Genomic DNA, 19,973 nt, shown 5'->3' with positions numbered 1-19,973 from the left:
GGAGCATGTTAACGCCTTACTTTCCCGACATCTTGGGATTAATACCCCAATTTGAACTACTTGAGTTTACGGATCGATTCATCAAAATCCAGCTCCAGGATGATAAGGATAAATTCTGTATCCTCCAGAGAAACAAGAAATTGCGTCAAAACCCGTTCAGAAGAGTAACTGGAAGTGAATCTCCCTTTGTCTATACAACAGACGATGTGGCGAACGTTGTTCGTGTCATTCGTAATTCCCTGAAAATCAAACAGAAAGAATTGAGAGAAAAGGGAGTCAGTGCTTGGATCCCCCCAGTCGTCCCACCTGTATTATGCTTGATTGAGAATGAGCAAAAAGTGAAGCTTAAATGGTATAATGTCGTAGAAGTCAAATGCATAAAAAATGTATCGGAAGTAGATTAAAGTGGTTTTTTAGTATGTTTGAATGGATTTATGATTGTAGTTAGTTGTGATTTAGCTCAGGTATCCGTGATTAAATTGCGCTCGCCTTCGGGTGATGATAAGGATAATGGTTCGAGTGAGTATGAAGTCAAATATTGTTTATGTATTACTTTTTTGTTCTTATTTTTTATTTTCGAAACTTTTTGTTGCCTTTTATTTTTTTTCTTTATTTTTTTATTTTATTTATATAGGCTCACAGAGATGGGATACGAAATTTTTGTTGAGTTTGGATTATGGATGAGTTAAGTTTTGTAGAAATTCCTCCTGGTAGGTTGGAGGAACCTTAAAAAAATCCTCTTGATATTAATAAATTTTTTCATAGGTTTTCGTCAAAATATAAAGATTTGCCATATTATTATAATGCACATAAAAATAAATATTTATTTGTTCATGATCTTCCACCTTTAAATAATCAATTTAAACGACTGTCATTTTGGAATTGTAGAGGATTAAATAGCAGCTTAAATTTTATGCATGATTTTCTTAAAGGGTCATCAACAGATGTGTTAGGAATTTGTGAGACATTTCTTGATAAAAATAATACATTCCAACATTATGAAAATTATAAGTTTTTTCATGTTAGTCGAAAACAGAATAAGAGAGGAGTTGGTATTTTTATACGAGATGTTTTTGCATCTTCTTTACGTAATGAATTTATGGTTTGGAATGTTGAGATGCTATTTGAGAGTTGCGTAGTAGAAGTGAATGATGGAAGAAATATTTCTTTGGTAATCGTAGTATATCGGCCACCTTCGTCTAGTGTTCTAGAGTGTTTAAGTCAATATGAGCCGTTGTTAGATGCTCTCATCCAGCAACACCATTCATTTTATGTAATGGGGGATTTTAATATTGATTTAATGCGACATAATGTTTCGTCATCGAATAAGGGATTAGAATTTTTGAATATTTCAGTTTTGCATGGTTTGTCAACTACTTGTTTACTACCATCAAGAATCAGTAATAACCATGCAACTCTTATTGATAAAATTTTTACATCTGAAAAGTGCCTTGATACCAATATTATTTTCAATGACGCATCTGTTCATTGTGTTGTTGTTTCTGACTTCTCCGGATGAGGAGTGGAACGTGAAAAGAGACCAAATGAAAGTTATAAAATGATAATTAACCAGAAAAAGATAGATGAGATGAAAGTAAAAATAGGAGATATAGATTGGAATGATGTCCTAAATGTTGAAGACCCGAATCAGTCAATTGTTTTTTTTATAGTAAATTTAACCAAATATTCGACTAAGTATGTCCTATGGTATTAAGAAAGAGTAAGGATTTGCCTCGTAAACCATGGGTTACTGAAAGCCTGTTAAAGAGTATAAAAGAAAAAAATAGATTGTATAAGGCGAAGATGCAGTACCCAAATGATATGAATAATGAAAATTTTAAAAATTATAAAAATCAGTTAACTCTTGTTCTCAGAGAAGCGGAAGCAAAATATTATCAAAATGAATTTCGCAAATGTGATTCACCTCGGGAAACGTGGAAATTGATAAATGAAAAAATGAATAATGTTAAAACAAGAAATATTCCATCTCACATTACAAGCCATGAAGGAGTCGAGATAACTGATGAGAGAGGGATGGCGGAAGCATTTGCTGACCATTTTAGAAAAGTTGGACATGGTCTGGTGGATCAAATGCTCTGCTGGAACACATAATCATAGAAAATATTTACCAAATAAAGTAGATAAGACTATATTTATGTACCCTATCCGGTTCTCGGAATACCAAAAAGCCGTTACTAGTTTGAAAAATGGATTTTTCAAAATGGATTTTGGGCAGGATGTGATGGTATATCGACTTCTCTGTTTAAAGAATTAGCTGGTGTACTTTTTCAGCCGCTTTTATATATTTTTAATTCTTGTATAAAAAATGGATTTTTCCCAGTTTGTCTTAAATTAGCTAAAATTTTACCTTTGTTTAAAAAAGCTGATAAAGATAAACCAAACAATTATAGGCCTATTACTATTTTATCACCCGTTTCTAAAGTTTTTGAAAAGATAATAAATAGTAGATTTATTTCATTTCTGGTAAAGAATAAGTTTTTTTCTCCTAATCAGTTTGGTTTTTTGAATGGTAGATCAACAGAGCAAGCAGTAGCTGCTTTACAACATTTCTTATCAGAGGCTATGGATGATAGTTATTTGGCGGCAACTATATTTTTTGACATAAAAAAAGCTTTTGATACAATAGATCATGCAATTCTTTTTGATAAACTGGAAAATATAGAAATCCGTGGAATAGCTCTGGATTTAATGAGATCGTATTTATCTGAAAGAAGTTTTAAAGTCCAAGTTTGTGAAGAATCATCTCATATTTTCCCTTTAGAAAATATAGGGGTACCGCAGGGATCTGTATTGGGGCCGATACTTTTTTTGATTTATGTAAATGATCTTCCAAATTGCATGCCCTCAGGTGATGAGTTACCAATATTGTTTGCGGATGATACAGCAATTAGTTTGAGGGCGGGCAACGAGGAGGACCTATGATTGTCCTTGGAGACTGTTGCTTTGAATGTATAATCTTGGTTTCATGCTAACTGATTAATACCTAATTTAAAGAAGTCGGAATTTATGGTTTATGGGAGAAGTTCGAGGCCAGTAAATCATGTGTCATTTCAAATTATTAATATTGGAGCTTCCTCCATAAAAAGAGTGGATGTATTTAGATATTTAGGTATTTATGTTGATTAAACTCTGTCGTTTAAAACGCATATTAGTAAACTTAAAGCAAGAGCGTTCAGGAATCTCGGTTTTTTACATTGATTAAAGTTTCTTTTTCCATACCAAATTATTAGAAATTTATATTTCTCATTAATTGATTGTTATTTCCAGTATTGTCCGACTTTTTGGATGCTGACTTTCCCTTCATATTTACGAGGACTCTAAATTGTTCAAAATAAATCAATAAGAATTCTGGAGCATTTTTTAGCACACCCTAGGAAGACAGGAGAATTATCTGCAATTAAAAAATCTTTTCTATTTTTGGATATTTTTGATTTAAAACAAATTTTTTACCTTAATTTGGGCATTGGGTTTATGAAAATTCAACATAAAGATAATTTTTTCAATAGTAAGAAACTTTTGGTTGAAAATAAACATAGCCTTTTATCAAGACCTAGGATTAAGTTTCTTTTCCCGTTTGTTAAAATTGAGAGATCCAGACTAAGTTTAAGATATCAACTTCCTCATATTGCGAATAAATATAAGTTATTTGAATTAGTAAGTGAATCACCATCACTATACATATATAAAAAGAAATTGAAAAAGATTGTCCTTTCAGCCTACAGTAGCGGGGATTGATTGTATTATTGATTTATTTATAAATTGTTAAGTAAATCCCATCCCTATCTCCGTGAGTCGATAGTTAAGTTAAGTTATGTATGTTTTTTTTTTTTTTTTTTTTTTTTTTTTTCTCAATTCTTCTTTAAATTTAATTTAAATCATGTTTTGTTCTTATCAAATTTTCTTTTATTTCTGATGTTATGATAGCAAGAAGTGTAATTTTTTTTTTCCCCTATTGTTTGATAAAGGAGACATTACGAGATTCCTCTCTTCTCCTTTGTACAAAATTTATGTATATGTTTTTGTTAAATAAAGTCAAGTCAAGTCCCTTCCATAAGAACCATATATACCCCCAGGGTAAAACTTACAACGCCTGCACTCAGGCCCTAGGAGGTTGTATTGATACCAGAGTTTTCTCTTTTCTGACCTTTGAACTATTTTTAACAAAATGGCTATCTCAAAATTTTTATGGAATGCACTTGAGAAAAATGGTCGTGGGGTGGGGGCTATTTGCCCTCCTATTTCTTTTGATTCGTAAAAATTGAACTAGATTTTACGAATCAAACTAGGCATAACTTACAATGACTGCTACTGGGCTCCGGGGGGTAGTGTCGACACAAAAGTTTTTGTTATCTAACCTTTTAACTATTTCTAACAAAATGGCTATATCAAATTTCTATCTGATGTATATGATGAATTTTCACTTCCCAAACAAACGCCTGCCCACGCTCCTTGGGAAGCCGTGTTGACTTCAGAGTTTTTGTTATCTAAGCTTTTAACTATTTTAAACAAAATTGCTATTTCAAAATTTTTATCTCATGCATTTGAGAACAAAGAGCGTGGATGGGGGGGGGAGGGCTAGATGCCCTCTGATCTCTTTTTACTCTTAAAAAGTGAACTAGAAATTTTACTTTACAAACAAAAAAAGAGCGTGTGAGGGGGGGGGGGCCTAGCTGCCCTCCCATCACTTTTGACTCTTGAAAGTGAACTACAACTTTTAATTTCCAATCAAATGATCCATGTTAGAAGTTTATACGAGCATCCCTTCCATAAGAACCATATATGCCCCCAGGACATAATTTACAACGTCTTCCTCCGGGGCCTGGGGGGCTTTGTCGACACCGGTGTTTTTGTTATCTGATCTTTGAACCAATTTTAATTAAATGACTATCTCAAAATTTTTATCTGATGTATTTGAGAAAAAAAAGGGAAAGCGGGGAGGGGGGGCTAGCTGCCCTCCGATAGCTTTTGATTCTTAAAAATTGAACTAGAACTTTCAGTTTCCGATCAAATGAGCCCTCTATGAAGTTTATACAAGCACCCCTTCCATGAAAACCTTATATGCCCACAGGGTATAACTTACAACGCCTGCCCTTGGGAACTGGGGGGTTGTGTTGATACCGAAGTTTTTTTTATCTGACCTTTGAGCTATTTTTAACAAAACGGTTATCTCAAAAATTTTATCTGATGCATTTGGGGGGAAAAAGCGTGAGAGAGGGGGGGGGAAGGCTATTTGCCCTCTGATATCTTTTGACTCCGAAAAAATGAACTAAAACTTTTTATTTCCAATCAAATGAGCCCTCTTTAAAGTTTATACGAGCATCCCTTTCATAAGAACTATATTTGTCACCAGGGCAGAACTTACAACGCCTGCCCCCGAGCCCTGGCCGTTGCGTCGACACCGAAGTTTTTTTTATGCGATCTTTGAAGTATTTTGAACAAAATGGTTATCTCAAAATTTTATCAGATGCATTTGGGGAAAAAGGGCTTAGAGGGGAGGGGGGAGTTGCCCTCTGATCACTTTTGACTCTGAAAAATTGAACTAGAACTTTTAATTTCCAATCAAATGAGCCCTCTCTGAAGTTTATACAAGTATCCCTTCTATAAGAATCATATTTTCCCCCAGGGCATAACTTGCAACGCCTGCCCCTGGGCCCTGGAGGGTTGTGTCCACACTGGAGTTTTTGTTGTATGGTCTTTGAACTAGTTTTAACAAAATGGCTATCTCAAAATTTTCATCGGATGTATTTTGGGAAGACAGCGCGTGGGGGGGGGGCTTGTTGCCCTCCGATCACTTTTGACCCTTAAAAAGGGCACTAGAACTCTCGATTTTCAATTGAAAGAGCCCTCTTTGAAATCTATACGACGACCCCTTCCATATGAAGTACCTCTGGGAAAAAAAAAACATTGGAGCCGTATAGCCCTTCCTATAGGCAACGCTATAGCGTGCCTCTGATGGAGAAAAGTGTGTTCATTTGTACAGAGAAATAGCAGAGCACTTTCTCTCCAGGGTCCCGATGCCCCCTCCCCCCAGACTCCCTTTGCAACTTTTTTTTAACTTAGTCATTTTTTCCACTATTTTTTTATGTCTTAGGATGACATTACATACTTGAAATTTTTTCAACTATTTTTTCATGTCTTAAAATGACATTACATATACTTATAACAAAATAAATTCACCTATCATATTTTTGAAAGACAAAAATGATAATGATTTACACAAGCTACTCGTGTTTTTTTCTTTTAGAAAAACAATCTTTGTAGTTTCATCGTTTGGGACTTGGATTTTTTTTTTTTTTTTGAACGGAAATATCTTCAATTTTTTTTTACAGCTGTGTAAAAATAATGTATATGTAACTTCGTAAACTTTCAGGAACGAGTTAATATTTAAACCAAACAAATTTACCTAGCTCTTTCAATTAACAACAAAACGAAGTTTGGCATACTGACCTAAGAGATGTGTGCAGCGTCGGTTCCGACCCTTTCATACACTGCCATCAGCCGGGATGGTTGCGGGCAAATCATCTGACGCTTTTCGTGTTTTTTTTTTCAAGATTCCCTTAGGTGCCCAGTTGAAGCTGGGTCGAATTTTGGCTTGTCTTACAGGAAAATGCCACTAACCCTCGCCCCAAACCAAACATAGCCACCACCAAGAATCAAACCAGCGACCCTTCTCTTGCAGGTTTAACGTGTTAACCATTCGGCTAGGATGGATTCTGTTTCAATTATGACACTATTTATCTTGGCTCGTCCTAGTTTTTTGGGTACAGTTTCTTAACAATACAAGCACTTACCAGGATCGTTCTATAAAAGCCTCTAACGTCATTATCATTCCAACTTTGGAATGATGAGTTGGCACTAAACATGCTATTAGTAATAAATATTGAAAACAGAAGTGTGGCCAGAGTTGCGGTCCAGAGACAGTTCTCTTTTTTCTTTTTTTTTTTTTTTTTAGACGGGTAGTGCTCGACTAAGGGAAAATCGGTTCATTTCTCGCCTTTACAAGGTAAAAAGTGAATACTGTGGTCATCCTTTGTGCACGTCCCTTGAAACAATTTGGCGAAGATTAGTAAGAATTATTAGGGGGAGTGGGGGGGGGTCAAAACCTTTAGACTGCTCCGTTCTGGCTACGTCACTGAATTAAAACGAGTGCCAAAAGTGGTATAGGCCAACACCACCATTATCAAATATGCATGCTCGGTTACTAAGATCACGTTACCTGGATTATTCCAGCAATGGCGGCCATTCCCGCAACAATAAACATATTCCTTTCCAGCCAGTCTTGGCCAGCTTGGAGGCAACCCTTCTCGTTGATAATTTTTCCTACGTCCAAGTTCTGTTGAAATTATACACTCATTAAATACATAAGAATTAAATCTATACAAAGTCATTTATCAAAAGAAATAAAGACGGAACAAAAGATTTCCTTTGATTTTCTCAGACGCTTCAAACTGACGATGATTTGGTTTAAAAGAAAAATAAAATATGAATTGATTTGAATCTCCTCTTTCTCAATTACTTCTTCTTTTCCTGTTACTTCCTACCCTTTTTCGTTTGCCCCCCCCCTCTCTCAGAATGTTTTAACTATTTTAGTATTATAAATTGATTAACTGACATTCCCAATGACTTTAGTGTGACAGATTTCTCCCCCGACTCCCTACTAAAAAATTGAAACTGTGGCATAAAATAGTACTTTCTTTCTGTTTTCGATACCCCTCCCCCCTTTTGTGGTTGGATCTAAATTTACCATTTCATTCCTGTATGATTTTGTACTTGTACCGAACGTGGTGTTTTTTGGGCATTTGTCCACAAAAAGTTAAATTGGAAGCAAATATTACGAACATAATACATTCACAAAATGAACGGCACGACAGTCAAGTCGAAAACTAAGCAATACTTATTTTTTACCTAACCATTTCTGCTAGATATTCTCTCTCCAGCCAAACTGAATCTGACAGCAGCAAAAATCCGTTAAACGGCACCTCAATGAGTGCAACATAACCGTCAGACTGGTTTGCAGATGATCAATCGGTATTCGATACATTTCACTGTGCCTTACCCACAACTTGAGTTTTCTTCAATCGCTACCGACAGCTAAATTGGAGGCAAACAGAGAATGGAAATTAACCGATCAAGGTAGTTGCGTTTATCTTGTGAGTGACAGCTAACAAGTTCCCTTTCTCATTTGCGCCAGGCAACAGCAGGATTTCAGTCCTAAAATCGCTTTAAAAATAATTTAATGTAATGTTTCATTATGAACTGACTTATTTATTAAGCTGAATGCACCGTTTGTGAAGTATTTAAGCGACAATAGTCTGATTTCTGTCTGAGTATCAAAAAAAACCTTTAGCTCTGTACTTACAAGCCTACTAGAATGGTTCGGGATATGAACAGAAAAAAAATACCTGTAATATAGCTATAGAAACAGTAACACATGCAACTGGTATAAGGTTCGACTCCACCCATTCTTCGCCAGCTCTTAAGCAACCCCTCTCATAAACAATCAACGATTTATCACCAGTCTAGAAGAAAAATGTGATAAGCAACATAAAGATCTTTAGAGCACAGGCCATTCAACAAAAAAAAAAAAAAAGTTTTTGACTCCAAATCAAGCCCTTTGAGATCAAAAGTTCCCGCGCAAGGTTACTTATTCGGACAGGAAAACCCCCCACCCAATTAATTAGCAATATCTAATATACCGAACAACATAGAAATGCTTCTGAATTCAAAATGAATAAATGCATTTTATTTTTTTTATATAAAAAAAATCTTGCAAGTGAGAATTAGTAGCAAAAAGTGACTAAATTTTTTTGCGGTTGAAAACTATAAAAAAGTAAATCAAAATATGTATTCAGAGTGCAACAAGAACTTTTCATTGCCCACGGTTTTGTGTAACGATGCGAAAAAGTAATTTTCTAAAATTTAGGTGTTTTGGATAAAACTACTTTATTTTTATAATTGTGAAGGAATGCTACTTAATGTAGCTTCATTTACTTAATTCAAAGATGTAATCAGGTTCTGGCTAACACCCCAAGTTTTTCATGTTTTTGGTTGAATTTTGGGTTATCAGGCAAAAAACGATTCGAAAAATTCTTAAGCAAAACCGTAAATGTTAGCCAAAACCTAATTACATTTTTGAATTCAGCATATAAAACTAAGCTAGGGTAATTTTCTAGAAAATTAAATATATTTTGACACAAAGAAGGAAAAAAATATTAGAACAAGGAAATTTCCTAGAATAAAAAATGAAAAAATTGCTACGTAAAAATTGCGGTTGATATAAGGAATCGGATTGTCTTTCCGAATTTAGTGCAAAAAGTTTTATTAGAAACATAATTTTAGTTCCCGAAACAACAACAAAAAGTTATTTTCGTTCCCCAGTAGCTATCATAATTAACGTAAGTTAAAAAACACATGAAAAGAGACGCTTAGCGCGTAAGAACAGTTGCTTCACCAGCATAAATATTGTTATTGACCTTCTGTTGTTCTCAAGTGCAAAAGGAGTTTACATAGCCATTTTTTCATTCCTCTTTACAGTCAGGTGTAGCTGTCTTCTATTGCTCATCATTACATTCTATTTACCATTACATGCCACGCCACACGTCATTCTAGTTTCAAGCATTCATCATTCTAGTAGAAACACATCACCATTTTTCCAGGCCAAGAGACTGCTTGCCAGTGTGTCTGAACCTGTTCTAATTCAAATACGTATTCTCTCTCTCTCTCTCTCTCTCTCTCTCTCTCTCTCTCTCTCTCTCTCTCTCTCTCTCTCTCTCTCTCTCTCTCTCTCTCTCTCTCTCTCTCTCTCTCTCTCTCTCTCTCTCTCTCTCTCTCTCTCTCTCTCTCTCTCTCTCTCTCTCTCTCTCTCTCTCTCTCTCTCTCTCTCTCTCTCTCTCTCTCTCTCTCTCTCTCTCTCTCTCTCTCTCTCTCTCTCTCTCTCTCTCTCTCTCTCTCTCTCTCTCTCTCTCTCTCTCTCTCTCTCTCTCTCTCTCTCTCTCTCTCTCTCTCTCTCTCTCTCTCTCTCTCTCTCTCTCTCTCTCTCTCTCTCTCTCTCTCTCTCTCGAAAATGCATACAAACTTTGCTTGGCGAAGCTCTGTTAAAAGAGACATGGTATGGCAGATATCTTGAATGATTCTTAAATAGCTGAAAAAGGTTTTGTTCGCCTCACCAACCAAAGTTTTGCGGGAGCAATTAAATGGGTTTTTTTCCGATACCGGTTAAACACTGTAGTTTTTATGCTTGTTAATCCCTCGAGACTTTTAAAATATTTTTCTGAATCAGCATTTCTTCAAGGGGAATGATGGCACATTCATTAAAGATGGTCTCAAAATAAACAATTTCTTCTTAAAATCGATTACATTCTCTATTTCCTGTCAACCAATCAATTTTTTAGAAATCTCAATTTTTAAACCACTCTCCACGATAAAGACAAAAATAATAGCTTCTTAGCTTAAAATGCACACCAGATACCAATAATATGTACACCACGTAGCAAGGGCGTATCCAGGATTTCTGTTAAGGGAGGGGGTATTTTTTCAGGAGGGGGGGTATTTTTTCACGATGGGGGGGGGCTACAAAAGACTTTAAAAACACGTAAAAAAGTTTGTTTATACGCATTTTTGTTCCGTTTTTAAGAGTCGGACAAAAATTTCAAGGATGGAGCCCCCCTTGGATACGGCCTTGCCCCCTATCAGAAATTGAAATCCCACCACCACCAGAAATGACCCATATAAAACTTAGCTGATTGTTCCCTGGAACATACAAAATAAAAGATTGCAATATGAAAATTCCCAACGTCACAGATCGTGTATGATACTGTGAAATATCGCTAAAAGCTTAGCGTAATGCTCTAAGTCCGAAAAGTTTTTAATTTGACAATTTGATTCAATTTGATTTTAAATTTCAAAATGATGGAAGTACCATCATCAACATCCATTGATTCAAAATCCTTGAGTAAACCTACTTCAAACCATGTTATACTCCTGATTCAAACATGGTGTTACCTTCAAAAATTTCTACCGAGCAATTGTGAGGGATGGTTAATAAGTGCAGCTTGTACTTCATTCATTTTTACACCAAATCAGGAATTACCTCATTCTTCCAGTTATTGCCGATGTTTATTCAAACGATGAAGTAGCTAATCCCTCCCAGTCACCAAAATGGTGCTTGTCATGAAGGACAATTTAAACAAAAGACAGATGATCCTCTTCTTCTTGTTTTGATTATTATGCAAACGCAAAATGATTTTGCAGTCGTTTGACCTCATCACCAGAATTTGGTACCAGGAGAGACTGGTGATCTTCTTCTTGTTTGGATTTTTACGCAGATGTGACAAATAAAATTTGTCAGTGGGAGAGGATTACTAAGTGCAGCTTGTACTTCATTTCTTTTTACACCAAATCAGGAATTACCTCATTTTTCCTGTTATTACCGATGTTTACCTCATCGAAGAAGTAGCTAATCCCTAGCAGTCACCAGATTGGTTCTTCTCATGAAGGACAATTTATACAAAGATTGAAGATCCTCTTCTTCTTGTTTGGATTTTTGTGCAGACACAGAAAGATTTTGCAGTCGTATGACGTCATCGCCGGAATTCGATACCAGGAAAGACCGATGATCTTCTTCTTTTTCTTCTTGTTTTGGATTAAAATAGAGACGCTTTCGCATAAAAGAGCAAACAGTAAGCTCTAAATTGTTTATCAATAAGAGATATACTAACGTTTATGAGGCACCTGTGATACCATTCCTCTGCCTCAAGCCCAAACGTCAATGACAAACTCAACCAAAATTATAAAGCAAAAATGGCTGGTACAAGTAGATGGCAGCACTTCGCATCCGTGAGAAAATTTCTCCTTTTCTGGATGTATCGCATTTTATATTATTGTACAATATTAACACTATTACAAAATATTACTAAAAGTGATTACTAAAAATTTTACTAGCAGAGCTATGGAGGAGTCACATTCCTTAAACTATTTTAGATTAGTCTAACCTTAAGTCGAAATTGAGACCTATTTGCTTGCTTACTAAAACGAAGCTTTCCATTCGAGAGCAGAAATATGGCTCGAAAAAACAAACCTTGGTGAAACTATTTGAGATAGTCCTCTCCAATGTCAACTATAAAATTCCAATTCAGCTCACATACTGTTTGGGAAGAATTGTACAAAGCTTCCCAAAATGTAATATCATATTCATCAATCCGGCCTGAGGTCCACAACTTTCAAATAAACCACATTGGTTGTACCATTACAAATTCCTCACTGTAAACCAAAACCGACGGCAAAGGAAAAAACAACCCAAGTTAAAACCAAAAACCTGCGCAATTATAAAAATAGGGCTAATCTGGCATCAATAATAAGGAATAGAGTTTGCTTTTCCTTTTTCGGTCAACCCAAAAAAGACTACCGTCTAAACTGTACAGAAATATTCAACGCCTTGTAATCTCAATGGGAAAGGCAGCATATTTATATTTGATACCAGGGCACCAAACATTTCAGAATCCTTATAGCAAAAGCAAAGATATAGTACACAGTGCCATTAACTAGACCTTAGCTTACCGCCATAAAGCATTTATAATTACCATTTTCCATTAGCCAAAGTATTTAAGTCACAAACACTTCGTACAAAGGCTTACGAAATTATTACAAATGGCTGCAACTAAGGCCATCTACTAAATTACTTTTTCAGACCCATTTTTAAGCCCCCTTTTCCTAAGCGTCACAGATTACTGAACTTCGACAGATAATTCATATGACCTTCCTTTGAAGAAAATTTTCCTTTGAAAGTAAAATTTTGTACTCATAGAGCAAAGCCTGAAACTGGCGATTCGATCAAGAAGAAGGCATAGCAATCAAACCTAGAAGATCAAGTAGGATCTTCTATGAAACAATGATAAAAGCTTAACACAGTACTATAAGTAGGAAAAGTTTCCAACTTAATCTAGAAGGAACTACAAGCTGGAAGGGCCACGGACCCATTTTAGGCAACCAATAATACAGATTCAAAATCCTTTCGTCATTCCCTTTAAATCTTAGCATTTGACACAAACTGGAAAATTTCATTACAGATATTTCCAAATTGCTGATGATGGTGACAAACAATTAACTGATATAAGCTTATCTGCAAGTGATACTGATCTGGTCCAGAGCCAAATAATATTTTTGAAAAGTAAAAAACTTTTGGATTACAGGGTAGTTAAACTCAATTTTCACCAAAATTTCTAAAAAGCAATCCAATATGAACATACTTTTCAGCTATCTAATTATGATATTGTTTTATTAACTTTACAAATGTATTCAAAAGTAATCATGTCCCTTCTTTGTTAAGTGGGGTAAGTCATTTAAAAAACATAAACCGATCATGCGCTGATCTTTTATTTATTCTCAGATTGCTCTTAGAAGAAGCAAATGAATGCCGAGATAAGCTGTACTTGATCTTCATAGACTTCGAGAAAAGCTTTAATTTCTGTAGATCACCAAACGGTATGGAAGGTGTTCCGATACAATGGCATTCCTGATAAGCTCGTCCCAGAATGCTGCCTGAAGGCAAACAACGGAAACACCCCATACTTCCGCATGATGACAGGGGTGAAGCAACGTGTGTGCTATCATCGCCTTAATTTATCCTCATCATTGACTATATTCATCATCGACTGGCATATAATCCACTTAGATAACAAAAGACTCAGGGATGTTGATTTTGCAAACGCTACAAGTTTCCTAGAGTCCTGCAAGCAAAAGCTTCAACAACCAAGTCAGAGACACTGCCAGACCTTTTGGCCTAAAGAAAAAACCCAAACGAAACTGGCAAGAAAGAATTAAAAAATTGGATCTCCGCTCAACTTAAGATACGACAACCAGGCGATAGAACAGGTCGTGGATTTTAAATATTTAGGAAGTACAATACACAATGCAGGATCATGCCAGCGAGAAATCAAACTCAGATTCGGCTAGGCACACGTATCCTTCAACTAACTGTCTCAAATCTGGCGCAGCCAACAGTACTCTCTCCGACTCAATCTGAGGCTGTTCAACAACAACACCCTCTCGACGCTTTTGTATGGTTCCAAAACGTGGCTTTTAGGCCAACAACTTAAAAAGTAACTCTTCGCAATTAAAAATATGTGTTTAAGACGCATTCTAAACATCCAATGTACCCATAAAGTGATGAATGCTTATGTACGACAAAAAATGTCTTAACTAATGATAACCCAAGTGACTAAACACCGAAAGTGGAGATAGCTCGGGCATGCGATTTGCATGCCAAAACTCGACTACCAAAGGTTGTCCTCTAGACACAACCATGCTGTATCAGAAGAAGAGGACACCCCCCAAAACACTCTCCGATGCATCTGACCTCACAAATCTCAACACCTTGTTGTAACCCAAATGGAAGGACGCTTTGGCTGCTGTAGGGATGAGAGATGACTGGCGAAACTTCTTGGATGTCCTAAGCACCTCTGGAGACACAATACCATCTAAGGCTTAAGGTTGGCATTAGTATTGCTGAATGGGTCCAAAGGTTCTCAATGGCTTTCGACGAGGGTTTTCTCTTCTTCGATCTCCTAAGCGCCTCTGGAGACACAATACCATCTAAGGTTTAAGGGTGGCATTAGTATTGCTGAATCAGTCCAAAGGCTCTTGATGGCTTTTAACGAGGGTTCTCCGGAACGAACTATGGTCACTAGCCATTTAAGTCGGACAATTTGGAATTTGAGGGTGGATTGCGCAATTGAAGACAGAAATCGTCGACTTTGGAGTATTATCTGAAAAAAAGTGCAAAAGTTTGTGGAATATGATGTCAATGTGATGTCAGAGAAGATGGCTCCTGAATCGACGATGCTCAAGGATTCGATTCAAAGGATTTTGATCACTGATTTGGAAGTTTCCAATCCGTATCTTCTGACTAGAAGAACAAAACATTACTCTTGTGGACTCGTCAACTATATTTTTTTCAAATTTTATAGCCCCAGGGCCATGAAATGATTACCCCCAGAGACGATGCCTACATAATTTACCAGTTTTTTTTTTTTTTTTTTTTTTTTTACGGCACAGGTTCGGCGCATTTTCCACGGTTTGAAGCAGAATGATGTTGGATATTTCAGAATTTTATAACAAACACTACAGTCTCAGCTATTTGATACCCGAGATCGAATACAAATATTTGTTATTCATCCAATCTTAAGAAATGAGCACTGAATTTCAATGGTACTAAATAAGTGTCATCAGCAAAATCATGCTACACAACATTAGTGGCTCCACTTGGCCTCTCCACCGTGAAGAAGGGACTTTTATATGATATTTGGGAGTGGCATTCAATATCAGGTATTTATCGTCAAATTACACGGGATTTTTAGATCACTTCATTCACTATTGTTATTTTATTCATTTGTTTTAAAGGCTAAGTTTTATTAAAATTTTGAGATCCCTAAACTGAATTTATTTCCTTGAATGTATTTTTTACTTTGTACTTAAGCATACCCAGACTCAATACCCAGTTTTGACCTGGTATCTGGCAACAGCAACATTAGAAATATTAGAGTTATAAAATCTAAGTACAAGTTTTTCTACCGATGACTAAATAATATTCAAAAGTAAGCGAAACGCCTTTATTTACCTGGGATTTTCATTTCATTTTTTGCATATTATTACCAAAAATCTGTACACTTGTCAGGTGCGTACACTTGTCAATACAAGAGGTGGGACAGTTTAAAAGAACTGAATTATACAAAGAAAAGACAAACATGACCAGTTATTACTGAGAATGTACAACGAGGTATTGGGAGTGTTTGATGTGCTAAAAGAAATGAAAATCGGTGGCTACTCGTATCATACCAACTGCACTACTTTGGCTTTGACAGCCAAAGTAGATGTAGTATATTACTAAATAATATACTAAATCTAATTAGTATATTACTTTCCAAAAATCACTTTCTCTATAAATTCTCTTTGATACTTTAAAGTCAGTAGTATAACCTGCTGATCAAAATTTTCAGGACTGAGCTCGTATACTAATTCCTAAAAATCTCAAGAAGTTTCATCGACCAAGCTCAACATCTCTCTTTAAAGCATCAGAGGATCTGGAAAGCAGTTGTTTAACCTAATCTGTTATTATACCTAATTATTTACTAATTAGGTATTGTACGTAATTTAGCCTAATTACGTATTAAAAGAAAATTAGATGGCTAATGGTTTTTTTCTAGAATTTCCGTCCCGCTTTACCGTTTATTACATTTAATCTCCGAGGAAGATGATAGTCTTGTATTACTGACTCAGGTTTGAAAATAATGTAATTTTGAATACTATCTCTAGTCATATATAAGAAGAAGAGGGAAGTAAAATGAAAAGAAAAAGAGCAAAAGAAAAAGAAGAAAGAGCAGAAAAACAACAATAGAAGAGTGAAAGAAAAAAAGAAAAACGAAATAGAAAAATATGCAGAAAGGGAAACCACAATTTTTTTTTTTGAAAAATCAATACAAAACCACAGATAGATAAAGAATATAACTTACATAGTCTTGTTTTCTAACATCGTAGCCACACTGCTTGTTCTTAATAATCTCCTGAAAATAAATGAAGTTGACAATCGAAAAAATAAATGATAAAAAATTACAAGATGTGCTGACTTATCTAGTTATCCTACAAATTCTACCTACACACATGGATGAGATAGGGGAATTAATAATCTATAAAATGATTTGAAAACCCGCAATCTTTGGAAGTTGCAAAAAAAGGCCTGAAAAGCACTTTTTGTTTGATTAGCTCAACCCCTTTCCCTTCTACTCCAGCAAGGTTGTAGGATGCCCGTACCTGAGACTCGGACCTCTCAATATTTACAGATGCACCTACTTTATTTTTTAATTAATCTTTCGATATCTTTGAGACAGTATTTCTTTATTCTGCTTGAATATACTAAACAACTTTGCCTACCATAATTTTTTTTTAAGTGCCGAGAAAAACCAAGTTCGAGTCTTTTATAAACTTATTATTCAATAAAAAATTAATAAAAAAAGATTTAGACTTGAGTTGATGCAAAATAATTCAAGGAATATAGATACCCTCTTCCCCCCCCCCCAAAAAAAAAAACAACAAAACACCAAAATCAAAGTTTTCCCATCGAAATAAATCGGCTTTGAATAGTCACTAGCAAGCCTTTTCAGTTTGACAAAAAGGGTTAGAGTTTTTCAATAACAATGTCATTATACCTTTAACCAACTCAAGCAATCGCCAAAAATCTTTTAATGAAGAATAATATTTGTGTTCTGTATCCAGAGAAAAATTATATCAATCGATCAATTACATTATACTTTTCCAAAAAGATTTGGATTAGCCATATTACGCCGCTACACTGTCAGAATCTCAACTTGCTAATTGCTCAATTTATTTGATAAATTCGATAAATTTCTAATCTATTCGATGAATATATTAGGACGGAGGAGGAGCGTGCGTAGCTGTATTTGCCTCAGGCAGCTTGGTGCTGCAGTGAGTTGTTAGTAGTAGTAGAAGTATTCGATAAAATAATGTTACCCCAATTTTTTTTTCTTTTTCATCGTTTTAACTTCTTCGATAATCTTAAACGAATTCGAAAGTTAGTTTCTTTTTTTATTCTTTTTCTTATCCTTACATTTTTTCTTCCTTTTTAAATGTTAACAAGGGTTTACTCCAGGCATCAACTATCATTAATGATCACTAATTATTTACATTACTTTCATCGTAAAATGTCAGCTGATGATAATTGTAGTCCCCAAAAAGGCAGAAACACATAAAAGGGCTAGCATCGTAGCCCATTTAAATTACTTATAATTTTGTACTACCCACTATCTCGGAACGAAAATGGTAGCTGATAACAAATATAGTCCCAAAAAAGCTTGCAACACATAAAAGTGCTAGCATCGTAGGCCATTTATATTACTTATAATTTTGTACTACCCACTATCTAGGAACGAAAATGGTAGCTGATAACAAATATAGTCCCAAAAAAGGTTGCAACACATAAAAAGGCTAACATCGTAGTCCATTTATATTACTTATAATTTTGTACTACCCACTATCTCGGAACGAAAATTATAGCTGATGACAAATATAGTCCCAAAAAATCTTGCAACACATAAAAGGGCCATCGTAGTCCATTTATATTACTTATAATTTTGTACTACCCACTATCTCGGAACGAAAATGGTAGCTGATAACAAATATATTCCCAAAAAAGGTTGCAACACATAAAAAGGCTAACATCGTAGTCCATTTATATTACTTATAATTTTGTACTACCCACTATCTCGGAACGAAAATGGTAGCTGATAACAAATATAGTCCCAAAAAACCTTGCAACCCATAAAAGTGCTAGCATCGTAGTCCATTTATATTACTTATAATTTTGTACTACCCACTATCTCGGAACGAAAATGGTAGCTGATAACAAATATAGTCCCAAAAAAGGTTGCAACACATAAAAAGGCTAACATCGTAGTCCATTTATATTACTTATAATTTTGTACTACCCACTATCTCGGAACGAAAATTGTAGCTGATGACAAATATAGTCCCAAAAAAGCTTGCAACACATAAAAGGGCTAACATCGTAGTCCATTTATATTACTTATAATTTTGTACTACCCACTATCTCGGAACGAAAATTGTAGCTGATGACAAATATAGTCCCAAAAAAGCTTGCAACACATAAAAGGGCTAACATCGTAGTCCATTTATATTACATATAATTTTGTACTACCCACTATCTCGGAACAAAAATGTAGCTGATGACAAATATAGTCCCAAAAAAGCTTGCAACACATAAAAGGGCTAACATCGTAGTCCATTTATATTACTTATAATTTTGTACTACCCACTATCTCGGAACAAAAATGTAGCTGATGACAAATATAGTCCCAAAAAAGCTTGCAACACATAAAAGGGCTAACATCGTAGTCCATTTATATTACTTATAATTTTGTACTACCCACTATCTCGGAACGAAAATGGTAGCTGATAACAAATATAGTCCCAAAAAAGGTTGCAACACATAAAAAGGCTAACATCGTAGTCCATTTATATTACTTATAATTTTGTACTACCCACTATCTCGGAACGAAAATTATAGCTGATGACAAATATAGTCCCAAAAAATCTTGCAACACATAAAAGGGCCATCGTAGTCCATTTATATTACTTATAATTTTGTACTACCCACTATCTCGGAACAAAATTGTAGCTGATAACAAATATAGTTTCAAAAAATCTTGCAACACATAAAAGGGCTAGCATCGTAGTACATTTATATTTCTTATAATTTTGTACTACCCACTATCTCGGAACGAGAATTGTAGCTGATAACAAATATAGTCCCAAAAAAGGTTGCAACACATAAAAGGGCTAACATCGTAGTCCATTTATATTACTTATAATTTTGTACTACCCACTATCTCGGAACAAAAATTGTAGCTCATAACAAATATAATCCCAAAAAAGTTTGCAACACATAAATGGGCTAGCATCGTAGTCCATTTAAATTACTTATAATTTTGTACTACCCACAATCTCGGAACGAAAATTGTAGCTGATAACAAATATAGTCCCAAAAACGTTTGCAACACATAAAAGGGCTAGCATCGTAGTCCATTAGAATTACTTATAATTTTGTACTACCCACAATCTCGGAACGAAAATTGAAGCTGATAAAAAATATAGTCCCAAAAAAGTTTGCAACACATAAAAGGGCTAGCATCGTAGTCCATTAGAATTACTTATAATTTTGTACTACCCACTATCTCGGAACGAAAATTGTAGCTGATAACAAATATAGTCCCAAAAACGTTTGCAACACATAAAAGGGCTAGCATCGTAGTCCATTAGAATTACTTATAATTTTGTACTACCCACTATCTCGGAACGAAAATTGCAGCTGATAACAAATATAGTCCCAAAAACGTTTGCAACACATAAAAGGGCTAGCATCGTAG

General features: G+C 35.2%; 1 protein-coding gene across 3 annotated transcripts in view; it reads right to left on the bottom strand.

Annotated features, from left to right (window-relative positions):
* The window catches only part of Tsp26A (Tetraspanin 26A), a 45,683-nt gene that overhangs the window by 8,726 nt on the left and 16,984 nt on the right, over window positions 1–19,973 (bottom strand). Inside the window, exons 7-9 of one of the 3 annotated variants that reach the window (XM_089098587.1) lie at window positions 16,527–16,577; window positions 8,424–8,540; window positions 7,238–7,354 (exon numbers count right to left, since the gene is read on the bottom strand). In XM_089098587.1, the coding sequence (XP_088954713.1) occupies window positions 7,238–7,354; window positions 8,424–8,540; window positions 16,527–16,577 (285 nt within the window). The remainder of the gene's footprint in view (window positions 1–7,237; window positions 7,355–8,423; window positions 8,541–16,526; window positions 16,578–19,973) is intronic. The other 2 variants (XM_089098589.1, XM_089098590.1) reach the window with 2 other exon arrangements.

Source organism: Artemia sp. Qi Xiang Cuo, chromosome 13 (genome assembly GCF_049724085.1).
Source record: "Artemia sp. Qi Xiang Cuo chromosome 13, ASM4972408v1, whole genome shotgun sequence".
Lineage (NCBI taxonomy): Eukaryota > Metazoa > Arthropoda > Branchiopoda > Anostraca > Artemiidae > Artemia > Artemia sp. Qi Xiang Cuo.
Note: the sequence above shows the minus strand (reverse complement) of the source record. Positions and strands in the feature narration are given on the sequence as shown.